The sequence below is a fragment of the Mesocricetus auratus genome, unplaced genomic scaffold (genome assembly GCF_017639785.1).
Source record: "Mesocricetus auratus isolate SY011 unplaced genomic scaffold, BCM_Maur_2.0 Super-Scaffold_100011, whole genome shotgun sequence".
NCBI classification, from domain to species: Eukaryota; Metazoa; Chordata; class Mammalia; order Rodentia; family Cricetidae; genus Mesocricetus; species Mesocricetus auratus.
Genome location: NW_024429195.1, coordinates 27,355,254 through 27,378,237, shown reverse-complemented (window position 1 = coordinate 27,378,237; position 22,984 = coordinate 27,355,254). Strand labels below are relative to the sequence as shown.

The following is a 22,984-nucleotide window of genomic DNA, read 5'->3' as shown; positions in this document are numbered from 1 at the left end:
CACACGGTACACGGGCATGTGGGCACCCCCAACACAAACACACACACACACACACACACACACACACACACACACACACACTATAATTTCTTGAATGTGTGGTTTCCTGTTACTAAAATTACTTTACTGATCACATGCAACCATCAATGCTCCTTGAAAATATAGAGCACATTGATGTAACATTGTCCATGTGGTCATTCTTCGGTTAGGAGTCATCAGGGCTGGCTTTCTACTTTGAGTTTATTATTTATTTATGGATAAATACATAACAATACAACTTTTCCTTGTCATAGCTGAAGTCATATGAATATTTAGCAGTTAAGATAACAAAAATCAGCACATCAGGTTCATTTTTGAGGATTCATTAGTGTAGTGATCATTGTAACTGGACAAAAAGAATTATGACAGTTTACAAAAGTGATCCATAAAAAACAAATAAGTTTCCCTTCCTTTACTTTGCTAATTTCCTGTGTCATGTGATTTGTCTTTCTTATCCTACACTCTGTTTCACCTCTCTCCTTTTCAATAGCCCGCCATTGACGCACGTGAAATAAAATGCCTGTAGCTAAGAAAACTCAAGACATTTGTGCTCTTTGATTTCCAAATCTTAAAGCTTAGATCATAAAATATTTTGAGTTCTTCAGATGGGAAATGAGTAATTGAAAACCAGAGGCAGAAGAAACATTTAGGCAGCGAGGCTGTGGTCGGGCTTTGAGCATCTCATCTGCTGGGAAGGCAACTGAGGGCTGATAGTGGCAGTTGGAGTTCTGACACATGGGACACAGCAGTGAGGGGCTGAGCTAGCGGGGAGCTCTGTTCTTCCTGACCAGCCTCTTGGAGGTTAGTCTTGGACACAGCAATATTTCACAGGCTTGGGATGCCTCAAGCCTTCATCATTAGTCTACTACTGAGAAAGTCTTTTAAAAAATCCTTCATCTCACTAGTGAGAGAAAATAAAGTGCCAAAAGAGATAAATATCTGACTATCTATCTGTCTGTCTATCTATCTATCTATCTATCTATCTATCTATCTATCTATCTATCTATCTACTCAATAAATGAGGCTACCCAGCCTTTCTTTTGAAGAGAAGCAGAGCTGGAAGAAATCTCAGAAAGGGAAGCAGAGAAGAAAAGGAGAGCTAAAGAGAAGGAGCAGGGCTGGGCCTTGGAGGTCACCACTGGAGAGTGAAAAGTGCCTCCCTTTCCAGTCAGTTTGTTTCACTTCTCTACCAAGTAAGCGAGGGTAACTCTCCATCCATACAGGAGCAGGCAGAGACGTGAGAAGATGAGGTGATTGTCCCCGCAGAGATGGCAGCTCACAGGAGTGTGGCATCTGTCTGTTAAGTTTTATTGTCATTGGCCTGATTCTTCCATCTTCTTTGACTATTATTATGGCAAAACGTCAATTGCAAAGTTTTTTTTTTACCCCAACTTCGACAGTATGCTATAAATTACATTATGGTATTCAGCTGTTCAATAGGCAAAGATGATGATATAATTTGAATAATTTCCCCCCAGTTTAGCAATACACAGAAAGTCACATTACATTGACTACATGGATAAAAGCTGCTGCCAACGTCATTGCTTTATGTATGATGTCTCTAATAAATCTACTCTAATAATCTACAAAGCTGCTTTAGTAATTTTTCAAAGTTATAGTTCCATTTATTATGTCAGTTTAAATGGAAAACATACCTTGTTTCCCTTCTTGTCATCATTTAAGAAACAGTCTTTGACCTTTGCTCAAAATAGCTTTTCATACAAACGATCCTAATTATGAAGATACCATTACAATTCATGTCCACTGCCTACTATTGAGTTTTCACAAAGTTCAGAACTAAAGAAAGCAAGTTGTCGCTTGAGCTGCCTTTTCTCTCCCATCTGCTCACAGAGTTTGACTTCAATGCTGGTGTCAACGAATGCATCTCCCTTGGTTTCCTCTCCTGGACGCTGCTGTCGTGATAACGTGGGTCTCTTCTGTGTCATCCAAATTCCTGAGTTTCCGTGCTTCCGCGCTGGAGAAAACCTCTCTTTTACTATGCAATAACAGACTGCAGACAAAAAGTTCCTTTTGAAGTTTTCATTCATAAACGCATACACGATGGGATTACAGATGGAGTTGAAAAACCCAGTTATTTGTACTACAGCAAAAACCATCTTGATTGTGACATCATCGTATTCTTCTTCAAAATCACCTGAAATAGAATCACACTTTAGAATGTGCATTGACTTTTTAAAGAAAATTAGAAACTGTTTGCCATCTGATTTTTGTCAGAGACAAAAGGCATGCACATTTCTGAAGCCCACTGTGGGAGAGGAATCTTATTATCTGGGAACAAATGACCTTCGTGATGAGCATTCTTACGCACACAGGCTGGCGGCGTCCAGCACATGCTACTGGGCTCACTGTGCTTTCACTAAATAATTCAAGCGTCATGCGCACTAGAAGCAGGAGTTGCCCTTCAAACATTCCCTTGCATTGCAGAAAGTAGTCGCACTGAGAGCCCGGCGAATCCCTGCTCATCGGGAGGCTATCTTGAGGTTCTGTTGCCGGCTAAAATCCCAGGTATTATTAAATTAGCACAGTGTGAGTTGAGATTGTAAAAGGGCATGGTTCATAAGACGCCACATCACCCTCCTTAGGAGTAATTTATGAATCGGGAAGCTTTTGTTTATTGTGTACAGCTACTAAAGTGCACTTCCTGTCACACATCATCACCCACCACACCGGGAGCGAGAGCTCTTGTAATGGAAAAGAACCAGACTCAAGGCTTGGGATTTGATTAAGGCAGCAAATAGCAACAGTTTTTACAGTCATTCCTGCCTATTCTAGCAGGAAATGGACCAGAGAGTCATCAAATGAGAATGCTAAGTACTCACTGTACTCAACCATCATGTGAACGACATGGAAAGGTGCCCAGCACGCAGCAAAGAGAGCCACCACTGTCACCATCATAGCCACAGCCCGCTTCTTCTTCCTAGACCCACAAGAAAGCATTGCGCTGGTTCAGTTTTCTCTGTCAAAACAGCAAGACTGAAATAAAAGTTGATCTCAGGCCACTCAAACACAACTGCAGGTAGATTATTGCCCTTCCTGTTTGTTTCACCCTTGTCTTCATGGTCTTTATGTAATAAACATGCTCAGGATGTGTGCTCACTGCGGGTCTGACATTTTTCTAGGTTACTGACATGGTTTATATCATTAATATTCAAGGAAATCAGTGGGTTTGAATTTAGGAATCTAAAGTTCAGTGAGTGAGTTTCAATTCACTGTGTATTGAAAATCATTATTGTCTTTAATAGTAAAATATCAATATTTGTAAAATACAGTAAACTGCAAGGATAGGATTAAAACCCTGGTTTACTAGGAATTCAAACTCATTTCTTCTTTGCTTTTCTTACAAGGTAGATTTATATCAGCACTAGGACTATATATCTTCTTTATATTTTAAAAGTTCATACTTGCTCCTCTCCTTTCAACTCCAGTATCTCTTTCTTCTGAGGAAAGGGTATAATTAATTCAATAAAAATTCCCAAGGTGCTGAAGTCCTGAGACCCTCCTGTATTCAGAGAGGCCTGTCTTTATACAAACCGGGCACTAGAGGGCACTGTACATCGAGATTTAACTACATCCCATCAATTCCCTAAAGTCTGCACCAGAGGCCTCTCTTGTTTTCATTTGAATGCTCATTCAGTACAGATATAAAGTGTGTGCAGCATCACAGTGTTTTAAAATGGATACTAGTGAATAAGACAAGAAAGCTTTTATGTCGAAATCAAATTTTAACAGTAACCACTTAACATGAGTATTATGCTGTGGTTTAAACATTTTTATTCATGCCATCTCATGTATGTTAGCACCATCTTTGAGTGGTAGGAGGCAAGGATGGATGTTATTATACAACCTTGTATATATGAGGAAATGGAGGAGGGGAGCAAAAATGCCAATCTGTGTCACACGAATAGCAAGGTGACAGAGAGCAGAGCCCCCCAGGACCAGACAGCCCTGATACCAATTCATACTTTTTCTGCAAATTATATTTTTATACAGATAGAAACGCAACCATGCTGTAAATTGTCTTCATACTTCCAACTTCACTTTGATTTAAGAACTAATGATTTTGATCTATCTTTCTGACACATATTAAATGACACAGTTTCAGGGGTTTAAATACTCTCAACTTAGATTACTTTGGCTAAATTACCCAAGAGTTCTGGCGTCCATGACAACTGTCCCTTCTAGCACAACGAATTGACAATTTTAAACAGAGGTGAGCGTTTAATCAGACAGACCTGGCTATTTTGGACATTTCTTTTCCATGAATAGTTTGAAGCACGGAGCTGTCTCCAACTCTCTTCTTGATCCAGAGTTCATAGCCGATCTTACTGTAGAGGGCGAGCATCACCACCAGAGGCAGGAGGAAGAGGATGACAAGAATGAAGGAGGTGTAGATTTTCTGGTGCACGGGGCTGGCCCATTCTTCCAAGCAGCAGACATGCTCTTTTTCATATAGGAAGTCATACTTAATCTTTATAGTGAGGATAATTCAATTGAAAGAACCAACGTCAACATCAGAAGCAGCCAAGTGTCATCGCAGAGCATCATTTTAAAGACTTTACAAATTTATCACTGATACTTTTGCAAATGTGAATTAGTGTTTCATTGTTATTTTGTAGTAAAAAATATAGATTTTCCACTTGATCTGCTTAGGTTTTTGTGCCTTTAGATTTGAAATGGAATTGAGTATGTTTCTTTCATTTCTTGCCTTTCTCAACTTTTATTTCTGTTTCTCACCACTATTCAGTAAGCTAAAAGAACACACGTAGCACACTGTCTATTGCGAATACTATATGCTATCTGCTGTTTGCTTTGATATTAATTAGACGAATATATTTTGCTTTCTCATTTGTTGAGGAAACTGACTTGGAGAGTCACCAGACTTCCTTAAAGTAAGAGATGCTAAAATAGGCATTGAAAAGACAACTTGTAGCTTTTAAATTAAGGCAAATGGAAAACGAGATTCAAACTACTGCCAACCCAAAATAATCCAAATGGTCTTTGTTAGCTGATTTATTCAAACTAGTTCTAGCAGACTCATCTTTAAGGTCAGACACTATTAACAACAGCAGGACGTGGTGTGGCTCATTTCTAGACTGAACTGGACCCTTTGAGCACAGTCAGAAGTCACATCTCTAGGTAGCAGGGATGGAAATGTGAGTACTTATCAGGGATACTCTCTAAGCATGCTGGATCTTTTCAGGTCGATACATAGGTTTGGGACATTGTTTTGCTTATGTTTATATGCTTATGTGAAAACTTCATCACAATCTTCAGAAACAATTGACAAAACAAGAAAATTCAAGTGCTACTGACAAACAAAACCAGAATGATAGAAACCACTGAAAAACGATTTCAAGATCTGAACTTCTCATGAATGGAGGTAAAAACATAACCTATTCTGACATTATAGATGCAGGCCCTGCAATGACCATAGTCATGGTGTAGCAAAGCTTAAAGCTCCGCGCTAGTCTCTGATGCGCTCCCGTAACTCCAGGGACAAGCAAATCTCTAAGTGCACTCTAATTCAGATAGTCTCTCTTCCACCACTATGTGTGTGTTACATTCCCAGCCCTACAGCCTCCATTTCTAACCATACATCTTTCTAAAAGTTTACTGTTTAAGGTAGCATTCAGGGCTGAGAAGCTATTTTTGGTCTATAGTCCCACTTCTATTTTCACCATCATCCTTACTCTAATTTATGAATGACATCTGTCCCCAACACAAATCTTACCATGAGCATCAAGGAAGGAGACAATTCATTACTGATACTAGGGAAGTGCTGCCTTGATTAGGTGTCACCAACCCATGGAGAGGTCTTCTGCTTTGCCAAGTGTTAAATATATTTGTATTTAGTGTAAGGCCTGGTAGTGGAGGAAAATTGTATTTTGATAAGTTCTGGGAGGGGACGTAAGTGGCGACAGTGTTCATTTAATTACTTCTTTACTCCATTCCCTGAAAACAGAGACATAAGCTACAGCTGAGAGAACTGGGTAGCAAGAGCTTGGTGAGAAACCAATGACAGAGCGTTCCATCGTCCGAGTGAAGAATTAAGGCTTCTATGTACTTGCATCACTCTCGTTAGAGTAATAAATAGCATTTAGGAATGAGGTGACCATGGAATAAATGGTAATACAAGACAAGAAGCAAATGTGACTTGGCTGACGGGATAGTGAGCACAGTTTTGTCAATTATATTGTACAATATACATTTTCTACCAAGTGAACAAGTCAAGTATTTAAGGTATATTTAAACTGTGCCATGGAATAATTTATTTTTAAAAATTACCATATCTATTTGTTTTCTGTGGTCCAGAAGTAGACTCCATGATTGGAACGTGCCATTTGTGAATGATGCCATCACTCTACACCCTGCCAGTGGGGAAGGTGGCCTCAGTACAAAAGCCACGTTTATGGTGTGCACAAGAGCTGAGGGGTGGAGAAGCAGCCAGAAGGCTTGCACGTCTTTGGGAAAACCCAGAAGAAAAGCAATAGTCATGAGTCACAGTCACACCCATACCACATCTCTTCCTTCTTCTACTCGTTCTCCTCACCGGCTTGTTGGAGACAGAGGCTCAACAGACACAGAGGGGCAAAGACACCCGGAAGGCAGGCATGGCCCTTCACATTTCTACGCCCAATGTCAATTAAAGCCGAGGGGTTGATTTTATGAACTTACATGACTAAGGCAGTGAACTGGGAATTTTATAACAGATGCTATACGGTTTCTGTGTGGAAAGGGAGTGGTGACCTTTAAGTAACGGGATGGCAGCAGAAGTGGTGTGGCAGGTTGGGACATCCTTACTGAGGGATGTGGCATGCCTAGTAAAATTCTATATTTGCCTTTCTGTTCTAAAAAGTAGACAAGAATATATCATTTTTAAGGGGCTATGTGAGCAATGCCCTGTGTCTTTGAAGACTGATGTCTGTGTTAGATGACAAAAGATGTTCAAGTTCACACCAATGGACAGGTTGGGCCAAACAAACACCCAGATTTCTTCCTGTGAATCCTCAGACATGACTGAACCCATCAGACAAAGGCAGGAAAAGAGGAGACATTTCATAAGATGCTCTGTGAGTGTGTGTCCTACTCAAATTTCAATTTACCAATGAAGGTGAAGCAGGCAAGAAAGGGCTTATGAAGGAGAATCAACTAATCTATTACATTTTTTGCATGAGATAACAACGAAAAAATAATATAAAGAAGGGAGGGGAAATAGGTCAGCAGTTCTCAATCTGTGGGTTGTCACCCCAACAGGGGCTGCATATCAGATGTTTACATTATGATTCATAACAGTTGCAAAATTACAGTTATGAAGTAGCAATGAAATAATTTTAGGATTAGGATCACCACAACACGAGGAACTGTTTTAAAGGATTGCAGCATTAGGAAGGTTGAGAACCACTGAACTAGATAGTTATGGATGGGCAGGATGATCAAATGGGTAGTGGGAGGGAAGAGGCACGTGAGGGAAGGACTATGGGGGAAGGACAGTGAAAATTAAGGGCCACTTGAGGAGTTGTGTGGAAACTTAATACAGTAGAATCTCCTTAACATATATATATATATATATATATATATATATATATATATGAAGGTAATCTAAATGAAATCACCAAATAGCTGGAGAGAAAGCCCCAAATGAACATCTTTCATTACCAAATGGGCCTTCTAGTACCAAGAAAGGGGTTATATCTAATTGCGCTGTTGGCCAAAGGAGTGCCAGGGAACCCTCAAAGGAGCCAGGCTGTAGATTTCTCTCCACAATTCGACAGCAACTCTGTATTGCTCCAAATACATGCACAATTCATTGCACACAGAAAAGTTGAGCTGGTGCCTGCCTAGAGCCTTCACCTCTACTGGCCAGTGCTCTTGGTACCAGAAGGTACTCTTCACACTGCTCTTTGATCTACAATGGTGGTCTGCCTGCAAGGAACACTAGGGCAATGGTGGCACAAAGCTTCTAGGAGTAACCAACCAATGTCTGCTTTGATTGAAGGCCCACTGCATGAAACAGAACGCCTACCCAATGCTATTTGGGTAACCAAGAACCTGAGACCAGATAGCCCAGAGACCTAGGAGAAAGTCAAATACTGCTCTTCTACAAAAGGAACACAGTCATAAAACACCTCTCAGTGATATTCTGCTATACACACAGATCAGTGCATGGCTTAGCCATCATCAGAGAAGCTTCCTCCTTTATCAGATGTGAACAAATACAGAAACCCACAGGAAGACATTACACAGACAGTGAGAGACCTCAAAACACTCAGCCGTAGTCAGAATGCCTCCATCAAATTCTTCCCCTCAGGGCTTAGAGAACCCTATGGAAGAGGATGCAGAAAGAATGTAAGAGCCAGAAGGAACAGAGGACAGCAAAGCAAAAAGGTCTTCTAGGCACAGCAGGACCGACACACATATAAACTCACGGAGACTGAGGCACATGCACAGGGCCTGTATGGGTCTGTACCAGATGGCGTCCTAGAGCTGAAAGGAGAAGTGGACATGTGACTCATCCACAACCCAGGAACTATCTCAGATTGATAACTGTCTGTAAAAGAAAAACTAGTTTCCTCCAAGGTAGTCTCCCTGGGGAAACTTAAGGATAGACGGTGTGGCCACTACCTGTTGACCAGTAGAAAACTAATTCAGCAGCATATTTGGAGGTTACTCGTTTCATAGTGTCCTGTCAGAGTTTTTTTTTTTAATTAATTTTAATTAACTCACTTTTTTTTACCCTTCAGGTTTTGTGTATATATTATGGCTTCTGGTTTTATGTTTTATGGGATTCCCGAGTGGGCAAACAAGTGGGGACTCTGAGTCTGTTTCTTGTACCTTTTTCTTGGACTCTTTCTGTTTGTTTGTTTTGTCCTATTTCAATTTGTTTTTGTTCTATCCCATTATATTTTATTATTATTCCCTAGATGCCTATTTGTTTTCAAGTGAGAAACATAAAGGAGGTGGATCCAGATGGGAGGGGCACTGGGGGTAAACTGGCAGGAATAGAGGGAGGGAAAAGTAATCAGAGTATATTGTAGGCAAAAAAATCTATTTTTCAATAAAAATATAGAACACTCATTAATTATCAATTATAGTAAGACATTGAAGCACTCTACAAAGAATGTTCAACTTATAGGAAAATGGAGAAAGTGACCTTGAAACATTTTTTAAAAATGCTAAGCGTCAATGTCTTGTCAATACAATATCTATAAGAAATGAATAAAACAGAAAAATGATTTTATTTCACTTGAAAGATTTCCAGTGAAGGAACTGAGCTAGTGCAGACTTGCTGAAATGGTCAGATGGGTAATGGCTATAGATGAGAGATGTGGAGAAGTATTTCAGTAGTATAAACAGTAATTCAGTCCCGAATCTACCTCAAGTCGCTGCACGTGCCACATGGGTGATCCTACGATGATGGCCACCAACCAGACCACACCTGTAAAAATGTGATTGTCATCATAATGCGGTAAAACAGAGCCATGCTTAACTGTACAGGCTCTCTACCTTCAGTGTTCTTTATGATACAATACTGTGTGCTTATTTATTTCATACGCTATATAAGTTAAATTTGCTACCTTTCAGGATCCGATAGCTGTCCACTGTGCATCTGATTATTATTAATTCAGACCATTGTAAAACATCTTAACATTGTTAAGTACTATCACCACGCTAGACTTTAGACCATTGTTTCAAATTCAGCTTTTTTATGGAATGCGTTGTATTCATCATGTCTTACTGGGTCAGGGACAGTTACAGAAAGCGAAGAACCTAGAGTTGCCTGAAGTGAGGTGAAGAGAGTGGAATGTATCTTTATCGGGCGTCTGAAGGACTCTACTCCATTTTCAGGTCCTTGCAGCTTCCTCGTGAACTGTTTGGGAGCTATCTCTGTACAACTGTGCCCTGCTTCCTTCAAAGCATGTTTCCTGTCCCATATTGAAAGCTTCTTGCTCTTGTACATTCAGAACCTTCTCATCTCAGGTCAACAAATGCTAATGCGGAAATGCCACTCACGGCTGTCATTCATTAGCTAAATGGAATGCTTAAAAGTTGAGGACTTAAAACCAAAGAAATATATCCACAATAACATTTTCAATATTAGGGTAGGCCTGAAGGAGAGATGGTGTGGGGTAAATGCAGAGAGTACCAAACCCCTCAAATTATGCAGGCATGCTTACACATAAAGGAGAAAACCTTCAACTGTACAAATACAAATACGATATTATTCTATAATGAAGAATTGCGTTAACACTGTAGCTAGCACACTGGTGGCCCTACCTAATGGTACAACTTGAGTATTAAATGTCCTCCAAAGTTTCAAAGGACTTGACTGCTAGTTAATGGACTTTGGGAGAGATTATTGGATCATGAAGGTGCTAACTTTACGAATGAGCAAATCCACTGGTGAGCCCGTAGATGAGTGGGCAACCAGGAGGAAGGGCCTGATTGGAAGAAGTAGGTTACTGGCATATAACCTGCCCCAGGCTGTTTCTGTCCGCATCCTTGTGGTCTGCTACGAGGTGAACCACTGCTCTACCACACGTTCATGTCATGCTGTTCTGCTTTCCTGCCCGAAGGCCCAGAAGTAACAGCCAAGTGGCCATGGGCTGGAATCTCTGAAGACACATTGCAAAAGCAAATCCTTCCGCTTCTACGCTTTTACTATCAGATATTTTGACAAGCGACAAAAAGTGACTCACATACCCAAGATTGTGAAAGCCCTTCTGTTGGTGTACTGTCGCTTCATTTTAAAGGGATGGACGAGTCCTTGGTGCCTCTCAACAGCAATGCAAGCCATAGTGAGGATTTCTGACACAACGGCAGTGGACTGGACAAATGGCACCATCTTGCAGATGAAGGCACCTGCATCGAGGAAACAGGAGGTCATCCAACAATCTATTTTGTAAAATTAGTTAGTAAATGTCACAAAGCATTAATTCCAAGCCTCTATTCAGAAGTTGCATGATTATAACTATGTCATTGATGCAAACTAATGAACAAAGCCTGCGTCGGCTCATGCTGTATCTCTGAAAGGGCTATTTCATTGTGCATAATAAGACAATGGGAGACGCAAATCAGTATTTAGCTGTTGGTAATGGGTAGAGCAAGACTACTACAGTCTATGTGAGTGGCACAGTAAGGTGGTGCACACTCCTATTCTCAACACATAGGAGACTGAGGCAGGAGAGGCAAGAGAATTCTTTAAGTTTTCTTCCCAGTTGGCTCTCTGTGAAATCAAAACAAAGGAGTATGTATTGGTGTGTGCGTGCGTGCGTGTGTGTGTGCATGCATGTGTGTGTGTTTGTTTGTTCGTGTGTGTGTGTATGTGTGTGTGCTTTCATGTGTGCAAATGCAGATGCTCTTGTGTCACGCAGCCCACGTGAATGTCAGAAGACAACTTGGGTGCCAGCCCTTGACGGCCACAGTGTTCCCCTGCTGTCTATGCTATTCCACTTAGCATGCAAGCTCCTGGGATTCTTTTCTTCCTGCCTCTCATCTTCCCATAGGAGCAGCAGAATTACAAATGATGTCACTGAATCCTTACTTGTGGGGATTCAAACTAGGGGCCCCACACTTGTGCAGCAAGTATGCTACCCATGGAGCCCTCTCCCTAGCCAAGACTCAGATTTCTTCTTAGAGTGCCTATCTGACTTGACATGATAGTAAACCTTTAACTATTATAATTTTTTTAGTTCTACACAGACTATCTTTCTTTTTTATATATTTTATTTTCCAGTTTAAATTTAGATAAGAAACGAGGTTGCTTCACAAGTCAGTTCCAGGTCCCTCTCCCATTCCCTCCCCTCCTCCCGTGCCCTCCCCCCAAGCCCCCCCCCCCGTTATCCCCTCTTTCCCCCAGGGAGGGTGAGGCCCTCCATGGGGGTGTCCATCGTCTGTCATTTCATATAGGGCAGGGCCTAGACCCTTCCCCAAGAGTTCAGGGTGAGAGTGCACCTCATATTGTTCTATGGGAGTCCAAAGTCCGTGTGTATACTTGGGATGGGTACTGATCTGCTGCCCAAGGCTCAATAGATTCCCTAGGCCTCCTCACTGACACCCAGATTCAGGGGGTCTTGATCAGTCCCATGCTGGATTCCCAGGCTGATGCCTGGGATTCAAGAGTTAACCTTTGTCTGGTCAGCTGTTTCTGGGGGTTAAACCAGCCCAGTCTTAATCCCTTTGATCATCAGTCCTCCCTCTCTGTTACTGGCTTTCTTGAGTTCAGCTCAGTACTTAACCAAGGGAGTCTGCCTCTTCTTCGATCAGCCACTAAATGAAGTTTCTGTTTCCCAGACTCTCTGGCCATAGGATTGTAGGCTGGCACTCCCCAGATCTATGTCTAAAATCCATATATGAGAGAGTACATGCCATGTTTCTCTTTTTGTGACTGGGTTACCTCACTCAGGATGGTTTCTTCTAGTGTCATTCACTTGCCTGCGAATCTCATGATTTCATTATTTTTTTCTGCTGAATAGTACTCCATTGTGTAGATGTACCACATTTTCTCTATCCACTCTTCGGGTGAGGGACATCTAGGTTGCTTCCAGTTTCTGGCTATTACAAATAAAGCTGCTATGAACATAGTGGAACAGACATCTTTGTTGTATGAATGGGCATCTTTTGGATATATGCCTAAGAGTGGAGTTGCTGGGTCTTGTGGTAGGTCTATTCCCATTTTTCTGAGGAATCTCCATACTGATTTCCAAAGTGGCTGAACCAGTTGGCACTCCCACCAGCAATGGAGGAGTGTCCCCCTTTCACCACATCATCTCCAGCATAAATTGTCATTGGTGTTTTTGATTTTAGCCATTCTGACAGGAGTGAGATGGTATCTCAGAGTTGTTTTGATTTGCATTTCCCGGATGGCTAAGGATGTTGAGCGCTTTCTCAAGTGCCTCTCAGCCATTTTAGACTCCTCTATTGAAAACTCTCTATTTAGTTCTGCAGCCCACTTTTTAATAGGGTCCTTTGGTGTTTTGGAGACTTGCTTCTTGAGTTCTTTGTAAATTTTGGAGATCAACCCTCTGTCAGATGTGGGATTAGTGAATATTTTTTCCCATTCTGTGGGCTGCCTTTTTGTCTTGCTGACTGTGTCCTTTGCCTTACAGAAGCTTCTCAGTTTCAGTAGGTCCCATTTATTAATTGTTGATCTCACTGTCTGTGCTACTGGTGTTATGTTCAGGAAGCTGTCTCCTGTACCAATTCGTTCAAGGGTACCACCCACTTTCTCTTCTAAGAGGTTCAGCGTGGCTGGATTTATGTTGAGGTCTTTGATCCATTTGGACTTAAGTTTTGTGCATGGCGATAAACATGGATCGATCCGCATTCTTCTACATGCCATAGACTATCTTTCTTTAATTGAAAATTGATTTTTTTTCATGCAATGTATTCTGATTACAGTTTCTCCTCCCCCCTAGTCCTCCCAGTTCCTCCTGTTCCATCTGGATCCACCCCCTTTCTGTCTCTCATTAGAAAACAAACAGGAATCTAAGGAGTAATAACAAAATAAAATAAGGTAAATAAAAACCAAACAAATCAGAATAGGGTAAAATAAATAAACAGAAGAAAAAGAGCTAAGGAAAAGGCACAAGAAACACATGTAGATGCAGAAACACATGTTTACACACATAGAAACCCATTAAAAACACAAAACCAGAAACTATAATATATACACAGAGGACCTTTAAGATTAAAAAAATCCCGACTCTTTGATGAGACAAAGAACATCAAAAGATGCCATTGAGTTCATTTCATGTTGGCCATCTATTTCTTGGCATGTATTACAATTTTAACTTTCTTTGTTTTTCTCATGTAAAGATCTCAAAATGATGGATAGCAACAAAAAGGCCTCATTTTACATATTAGCTGCTCCAGCCACTGCTTGGCTCTGGTGCAATGTAGAAGTTGGTCTGGAACCCACCCTGGTTAAAGACCTCTAGTCCCTCTGCCCACCCACCTGTCAGGCATCCCAGCCACCACTTGCAGTCCAACTGGAAACCCGGAGAGCCAGTGGTATGCCTGCCTATCAGCTTCTCAAACCACCAAGCAATCCCGGAGCTGTGTGAATTTTGAGCCGGGATTGCAGGTTGGAACCTCCAGAGCCTGTCCTGTCTCACATCAGCCACCACACCCGTTACTCAGCTCTGGGACTGAGTGAATCCCAACCCAGAATCCCAGTGAGGAACTCTCAGAGCCAGTGCTCTTGCCTGCCCGGCTGCCTACCAACCCATCTCACGCACCGCTTGGTTCTGGGACCAAATGATGTCTGACCTAGAACTCCAGAGAGGCTGAAAACCCGTCATTATTCAACTAGTTCACGAGCTAAGTCATTTCAATCCTCGTGTAAATTGGCTTGTCATGTGTTTGCCATCCCTATGGCTTTTCTTGTTCGAATGCCACAACTGTTCATATGATAGCCTTTTCTGACCTTCGGTTCCATGAAGCACACTGGCATTCCAGGCTGGCCAAGGCAGACGCTAGGACTCTATTGCTTCCCTAAATCTGACCATCCTCTTTTGCAACTGTACCCAGAATTAACATCAGTCTTTATCCATTTCACTGTTTGAATACTTATGCTGCGGTGATTCAGCTACCTCACATCTTACATGGATGTGACATTTAATAAATTAATATTACTACTGTTCCTTAGAGTCTTATTGAAAATTTAATCAGAACTCTTTTCTATCCCTTCAGTGAGTTTTTTTATGCACTGTTGCACAGTCCAAGGTCGAAGGAAGACCTGAAGAAACTGTTAATGAAACGAACCTAAGTGCATCATCAGAATAATTTTAGAATTCTTTCTTTCACTGTTATTTTTTATTATCTCTGTCTGCGTGTGCATACGTGGCATGGTGCTCATGCAGTCAGAGGATAACTTTTGGATGTTGCTTCTCTCCTTGCACCTTGCTGAGGGAGTTTGGGTGTCTCTGCCATGCTTCATACCTCACAGTCGCTGGCCTTGAGTTTCTTGATGATCCTCTTATCTCCATTTCTATCTCATAGTAGGAGCCCTGGGGTCACAGATGTGTGCCATGCTTTTGGCCTGCTTGCTGCTCTCTCTCTCTCTCTCTCTCTCTCTCTCTCTCTCTCTCTCTCTCTCTCTCTCTCTCCTTCCTCTCTCCCTCTCTCGCTTCCTTCTGTCCTTTCTTTTTCTTTCCCCTCCCTGTCTGTCTGTCTGTCTGTCTGTCTGTCTGTCTGTCTGTCTGTCTGTCTTTCTTTCTTTCTTTCTTTCTTTCTTTCTTTCTTTCTTTCTTTCTTTCTTTCTTTCTTTCTTTCTTTCTGAGCCCTGACTGTCCTGGAACTTACTTTGTAGACCAGGTTGGCTGTGAACTTGGAGTTCTACCTACTCCTGCCTCCAGAGTGCTGGAATTAAAGGTGTGCACCACCACATCTGGCAGCATCTGGTTTTTATGCATGTGTTCCAGGGACCAATTCAGGTAATCAGGCTTGTGCAGCAAGTGCTTTAACAGCTGAGTCACCGTGCAAGCCCATCAATACTGTTTAACTACCCAAAAGTCAGCCAACTTAGTAGTCACTGCAGTGTTATCTCACTATAAATATGTTTATTTTGCTCACCATGATCTAATGGGGGCATGCATCACCTGAATTCCTGACTTCAGGATGCACCCTAATCCTTATTTAATGAATCAACTTTAGACTCTGAGCCTCAGTTGCACTGTTAATAAAAAAGGATTGCTAATATTCCCCATCATAGATCTAGTATTTCCCCAATTTACTTCTTAATGAATGACAGCTTTTTCACTTGGGGGCAGCAAAATCAAAAGAACTGAGGTACCTATGGTATGCTTGGGGCCGCTATATTCTTTTTGACTAAACTATAAAAGAAGATCTAAGTTGACAGCCTCATTTCCCAGAGAAAGGTACTGTATTTCAGAGGATTCAAGCAATGTGTCATGTCTACATGTCTACTTAAGGACAGAATGAGGACGTAGATCTGGGTCCTCGTCATTTACAGACTTCACTCATTTTTGTGTGGCCAAGCTATGTGACAGTTTTCTATTCTACAACTCTCACATGCCATCTCTTTGATAACCAACTTGAGAATTTTGCACCCAGCCTCAGTACCATAACTGTTACTGTGGTCTTTTAATAAATCCAGGACACACTGTCTTGACTCCTGACACTGTCCCATGAACTATGTAAAAGTTCTTGATAGTGGCTCCTTGGTCACACGGACAAATTGCTTCAGTGCTGCTAGTGCTAGCCTGATAGAATGTAACTGTGAGTTACTTTGTAGGGAGTGTCTCTTGATTGCCTACTCTGTTATCTTGACTTCTTACACTGGAAGCTTATTTTGCAAAGTCTGTAAGACTGTAGCAAAATAGACATTAATTTTGGTGATCCCAGGTTGTAGCTTGGTAGTGGACTACTTGCATGGTGTGAGCAAATCTCTGGGTTCATCTTCCACACCCCAAAAGAAAAAGAAAGAAGAATTTATTTTTCTCTCCCCCTTCATTAAGCCTCTGTCACCAACCTTCCCTGTATGATTCACTTCCTTGATCTGATAGTCCCTGAGGTTTGAGGCTCTTCTGTTTCCCTGTCCTACCTTCCTCAAAGTATATTGTTTTAGAATGTATCTCATAACATTTCTTATTGTAAATAACTATTTCCTTTTAAAAATATGTAACTATTTACTTAACATGTTTCATTACATTATTTTATTTCATATTCTCCCCCTCCTCCAAGTCCTTCCAGATCCTCCCTTGTTACCCACCCAACTTTAAGTTCTTTCCCCCAAACAAACAAAAACACGATTCTACAACAAAACTCCCCCAAACCAAGAAAACAAAACAAAACAAAACCATGCTCTCCAAAACAACAACAAAATCGTAACAAATAAAAGCATACACAAAAAAAAATCTGTGGAGTCCATTTTATGTTGGTCAACTCCTCCTGAACATGCCGTGGTGGCTGATATATCCAGTATTACTCTATTGAAGAAAACTGATTTTTCCTCTCCCAGCAGGTGTAAGTGACAGTTCAATTGTTAACCTTTACCCTAGTGGCTGGGTTTTTATTCATACATTCCTTCATTCAAAAATATATAACAAAATAAAGTGTAATAAGATAAAACAAAAATATCCACTTAGGAGTTGGACAAGACAAACTGACAGAAGGACAAGAGCCCAAGAGAAGTCACAAGAATCAGAGATCCACTCGTCTGCATAGGAATCCAATAAAAACACTAAACTGGAAGCCATAATATACACTGTTGGGGAAGTCCTGTGCATTTGTCAATAAAGCACTGTCTGGCCAATAGGGAATCTAGATAGGTGGGACTAGGAGTCCAGGAGGACTCTGGGTAGGAGAAACACAAGAGAGTCGAGATGTAACGCCATGGGGTAGGAAGCCCGGAAAGTTCCCCGGTAAGAGAAATACTTAGATTAACAATTATGGGGTAATTACTTAAGTCAGAGCTAGCCAGTAAGAAACAAGCAAGGCCAACAGCTTCATAATTATTATAGCCTCCTGTGTGTTTATTTGGGACTGATGCGGCTCCTTCCAGGCTGGCAGGAAGGCTGCTCTCAAGGAAAAGCTTCTCTTTACAATACACAGAGAACCTGGTGCAGACTCGTGCAGTCCCTGTGCATGATGCTTCAATCCATGGGTTCATACGAGCTTTATGCAGGTGATTTAGAGGGTCTTGTTTCCTTGGTGTCCTCCTACCTCTACAGCTCTTACGAACGTTCTGCTTCCTCTACCACAGAGTCCCCTGACCCCTGGGGGCAGGGATTTGATGGAGATATCCCAGTTATTGTATGTTCCAAGCTCTGTCACTCTTTGTGTAACATCTGGCTGTAGGTCTCTGTATTTGTTCTCATCTGCTGTAAGAGTAAGCTTCTTTAATGATGGATGAATAAGGCACTGGTCTATGAGTGGAGTAGAATATCATTAGGAGTCATTTTATCACTACTTGTCTGCCCTTACCAACTGCCTTTTTAGACCAGTAGTTTTTGGTTTTACCCCAGGTCACTCAAGCAGTGTTGGGTAAGATTTAACATATCGTGGAGTGGGCCTTACATCAAATCAGTTATTGGTTGGTTACTCCCGCAAGCTTTGTATCACCATTGCAATAGCATGTCTGACAGGCAGGACAGATTGTAGGTCAAAAGGTTTTGTGGCTGGGTTGGTGTTTATATTACCTTTTTTTGATAGCATACAGAGTACCTCCCTTTGCCAAAAATGCTGGAACACAGGGATGAAGGCTCTATGTAGGTACAAGGCTTGACATCTCCATTCAATATAGGTGCTGTCTTTAGTCATGGGGCTTTGCTATCAGCGTTTGGAGAGCAATCTATTGTTTTAGCATCAGCTCAGATTGTTTGGGTATTCCCATGGGTCCTATTTAGCCAACAACTCAATTAGATGTAGCCCAGTCCTGGTACTGGATGTTGCCTTGGGTAACAAGAGGAGGCCAGCTGGAGTTCTGTCCCTTCTCCTCCATTTTTTTTGGTGGTTTCATTTAGGTTGCTTTTATATATGTATATATCTTACAAAGTTTCTACTGTATCAGGTTTCCACAATACTTCTCAAATGCTGCTTCATTTTAGCTATCTCTCTCTGTATTCTCTTCCACAACCCCATCCCTCTCTTCCTCCCAATTGACCTTCCCATTCCAGCCATATCTCTCTTTTGTATTTACCTTTTCCTAAGGAAATCTGTTACCTCTGTATACCTACCCTCTGTGGTTCAGTTTATAGTGGACTTAATAACTACTATCCACATATAAGTGAATACATGCCATATTTGTTTTCCTGGGTCTAGAATACCTCACTCAGAATGTTTTTTTCTAGTTCAACCAATTTAACTGCAAATTTCATAATGTCATTAAAAAAGACTGAGTAACACTCTATTCTATAAATGTACCACTGTTTCTTTATCCATTCTTCTGTTGAGGGACATATAGCTTGTTTGCAATTTCTGGGTATAATGGATAGGGCAACAATGAGCATAGTCAACTAAATGTCTTTGTGGTAGGATTGAGGGTCCTTTGGGTATATGCCCAAGAGTGGTGTAGCTGGATCTTGATGTAGACTGATTCCCACCTTCTTCCTGAGGAACTACTACACTGATTTCCATAGTGGATGTAGGAGTTTGCACTCCCACGAGCAATGGATAAGTGATCCTCTAACACCACAGTGTATCTAGTTTTACATTGAGATCTCTGCTACATCTGGAGTTGAGTTTTGTGCAGGGTGATAGATATGGATCTATAATTTGCATTCTTCTACATGTGACATATAATTTGACGAGCAACATTTGTTAATGATATTGTCTTTTTTCCAGTATTTTTTGCCTCTATAAGACACCAGGAGTCCATAGGTGTGTATTGGTCTTCAGTTAAATTCCATTGATCAATGGGTCTGCTTTTGTGCCAATGCCATATGGTTTTTATTATTATAGATCTTTAGTACAAGTTGAAATTGGAAATGGTGATACCTCTAGCAGTTCTTTTATTATTCAGGATTATTTTAGCTATCCTGTTTGTGTGTGTGTGTGTGTGTGTGTGTGTGTGTGCGTCTAGCATTTATATGTATTCATGTTATATGTGTGCTTCCTCTCTTTTGACTTTGCTGGTTTGTAATTATTTTTTACATGTGTTTTCTTGGATGTAGTTAACTTCTTTAGGTTAGAGTTTATCTTTTAGCATGTTCTGTGGGGCTGGATTTGTGAGTAAATATTGCTTAATTTGGTCTTATCATGAAATGTCTTATTTTCTCCATCTATGGTGATTGAAAGTTTTGCTAGGTATAGTAATTTGGGCTGGCATCTGTGGCCTCTTAGGGCCTGCAGCATGTATGTACAAGGCCTTCTGGCTTTTAGAGTCTCCATTGAGAAGTCAGGTGTTATTCTAATAGGCTTGCCTTTATGAATTGCTTGGTCTTTTCCTTGTGCAACTTTTAATATTCTTTCTTAGTTCTGTATGTTCAGAGTTTTGATTATTATGTGCAGACTTTCTTTTCTGGTCCAATGTATTTGGTGTTCCATACTCATCTTATATTTTGATAGGTATTTCTTTCTTTAGGTTAGGGAATTTTCTTCTGTGCTTTTGTTAAAAAGATTTTGTGGTTCTTTGGCCTATGTTTCTTCTCTTTTCTCCATTCATATTATTCTTAGATTTGATCTTGTTATAGTGTCACAGATTTCCTGGATGTTTTGTGCCAGTAGTTTTTTTTAATGTAACATTTTCTTTTGCCAAGGTATTCATTTCTTTAATCTTGTCTCAGTGCCTGACATTCTGTCTTCCATCTGTTGTATTCTGTTGGTGAGGCTTGCCTTTGTGGTTCCTCTCTGAGTTTCTATTTTTTTTTTTTACTTCTAGATTTCCCTCAGTTTGGGTTTTCTTTGTTGATTTTATTTCCACTTTCATATTTTAAATGGTTTTATCAATTTCCTACAACTGTTAGCTGTGTTTTCTTTAAGGGATTTATTTGTTTCCTCTTATGCACCTTATCATATGCACAAAAGTTTTAAGGTCTTTTTTTAATAAGTGTTGTTTTTAAAATTAAATTAATTTATTTATTTTACAGCTAGACGAAATTTTCCCCCTTCCCTCTGTTCCCTCCCCTACCAACTCTCTGTCCCCACCCCACCCCCAATCCACTCTTCTGTTTCTGTTTAGAAAAGGGCAGGCCTCTCCTAGGTGTAGCAAGGCATATCAAGTTGATTAAGCTCCTCCCCTTGTTTTAAGGTTGGGCAACAAATGGTGATGGCATAACTGGATGCCATCATGTAGAAGAATGCCAATAGATTCATATCTATCACCCTTCACAAAACTCAAGTCTAAGTGGACTAAAGACCTCAACATAAATCCAGATACACTGAAGCTGGTAAAAGAGAAAGTGGGAAATACACTTAGATGCATTGGCACAGCTTCCTAAGTAGAACACCAGTAGCACAGACATTAAGGTCTTTTATTTGTGCTTCAATTATTTTGGAATACTTACGACCTGCTGTGGTAGTGTCGTTGGGATCTAGTGGAGACATACTGTCCTGGCCATTGTCAATTATGATTTTGCACTGGTGTCTAGGCATCTGGGATTGGGAAGATATAATTCGAGGTGCTGATACCTGATCCTGTCTTTGGGGTGGGCATTTGTTCCTTGTTTTCTGTTTTCTCTCTAGTTCTTAGAACAGTGTGGTGGCTTTGTGTTTTCTATGGGGAAATCTTTTGAGAACCTAAAAGGTGTAGGCACTGGGGGTTCCAGGTAAAATATGTTTTTGGATGTTGGGACCTGAGATTTAGGAATGGGGATGGGCTGGGGGCAGTGGGCAGGCCTCACAAGAGGGAAAAGGAGGGTCTTCCACCAGTATCTGCTCATCTAGTGATGGGGGCAGAAAGTGCAGAGAGGTCACAGAAAAAGGTCTGTTACAGAGCCGTGAATGAGGCAGCCTGATTGGCTTTGGAGGAATGGAGTGGGAGGTGACTTCCGGAGTGGTCTGTAGATTCCAGGGTGCCTGAGGGAGGCGGAAGCCCAGACAAAGCAATGAGTGGAGGGAGGGAAGTTTTGAGGGAAAAGTCTGTAGGCTGCTGTAGGATCCATCTACTGGAGATGGGTGCAGCAAGGGAAGAGAGGTTGCAGCTGGTGTTCTGCTGCAGAGCTGGGATGAGACTGGGGGATTGTATTGCAGGAGCAGAGGAAGAGGTGAAGGTCTACAATTAGTTTACCTGTTTCTCTGGCTGGAGTGGCCTGTGTGTTCACAGGGAGAGCCTGCTGGAGTTGTGGCAGGGAGCAGGGTGGGCAGGGTGGATGAATAAAAAGCAACCATTGTGGGAAGGGAGGTTAGGAGGTGAGGATCTGTGGGATCCACCAGAGATGAAGTTGGGGATGCTGCCACAGGTGAGATCTGCCGCCAAACGGGGCAGCATGAGTCTAGAGCATTTGACTTGGAGGAATGGAGGGAGAGGTGAAGGCCCACAATTAGCCTACTTGCTTCCTTGGAAGGGGTTCTGCGGCAGAGCTGGAATAAGACTAGGGAGCTGTAGAAAGAGAGGTGAAGATCTGCAGTCAGCCTACCTGCTTCCCTGGTTCCCAGAGAGTGTCTGGCTAGAGTTGGGGGCTGGGATAAAGCAGCCATGGCGGGAGGGGGGGTTGGAGGAGAAGATCTGTGGGATCCACTTGAGATGGGGGAGGAGGCTGCAGCAGATTTTCTGTTGCAGACCTGTGTATGAGAGTAGGGGATTGTATTTGGGGCAGAAGGAGAGGTGACAGTCTGCTGTCTGCCTATCCAATTCCCTGACTGGGGTAGTAAACAGCTATTTCAAACTAGGACAGCTTCAAACTCCTTGTATTGGGCACCATTTCATGATTGTCTGATTTTAACATCTGAGTTTCTTCTGAAAGCCTGTCTATAATGGATATGTCTCCTCTCTACAGCACCCACCTGCGTTTCTCCTAATGGCAAGTTCCAGCTTCAGACTAAGCCCATGGACCGCCAGTAGCCACCTAGTGTATTCTTTTAGCTACTTACTTGTCAACATGTTGCTTGTAAAAAAGTAAAGTTACTCATGTTTTCCCTGTGAAAGTAGACTTCCTGGAATGTGGCACATGAAGCTGGCTGTCCCTTCTCTGTGCTGTCAGCTCCAGGATAATACAAAGCCTCCTGCTGCAGTTTGCAATCACTCCTGTTTCATGTCTACAGTGCCTGACCCTGGCACGGATTGTACAGTAGTTCATACAGCCTCCTGGTTAAGGAGCACGCGCTTTGCTTCATTATCCATTGCTTCCCATTCCAAACTTTGCTCGTCTTTACTCTCATTTCCCAAAGCATGGACCTCGCATTCTCAACGGGAATAACGGCAGCATCCTACTTCCTCACCCTGCCTCTTGATCCACCACCCACAGCAGCCTCAGTGATTGAAATAGAAACCACCTTATTTGAAAGCATAATGCCTGAAAATCAA

The 22,984-nt window shown here is 41.6% G+C and overlaps 1 protein-coding gene across 1 annotated transcript in view; it reads right to left on the bottom strand.

Annotated features, from left to right (window-relative positions):
* Nucleotides 1-172: 172 nt before the first annotated feature.
* LOC101836195 (pyroglutamylated RF-amide peptide receptor) overlaps nucleotides 173-22,984 on the bottom strand; it is a 40,006-nt gene continuing 17,194 nt past the window's right edge. Inside the window, exons 2-6 of the mRNA XM_005069701.4 lie at nucleotides 10,762-10,920; nucleotides 9,435-9,496; nucleotides 4,293-4,528; nucleotides 2,880-2,977; nucleotides 173-2,194 (exon numbers count right to left, since the gene is read on the bottom strand). Of these exons, the coding sequence (XP_005069758.1) occupies nucleotides 1,788-2,194; nucleotides 2,880-2,977; nucleotides 4,293-4,528; nucleotides 9,435-9,496; nucleotides 10,762-10,920 (962 nt within the window). The 3' untranslated portion in view covers nucleotides 173-1,787. The remainder of the gene's footprint in view (nucleotides 2,195-2,879; nucleotides 2,978-4,292; nucleotides 4,529-9,434; nucleotides 9,497-10,761; nucleotides 10,921-22,984) is intronic.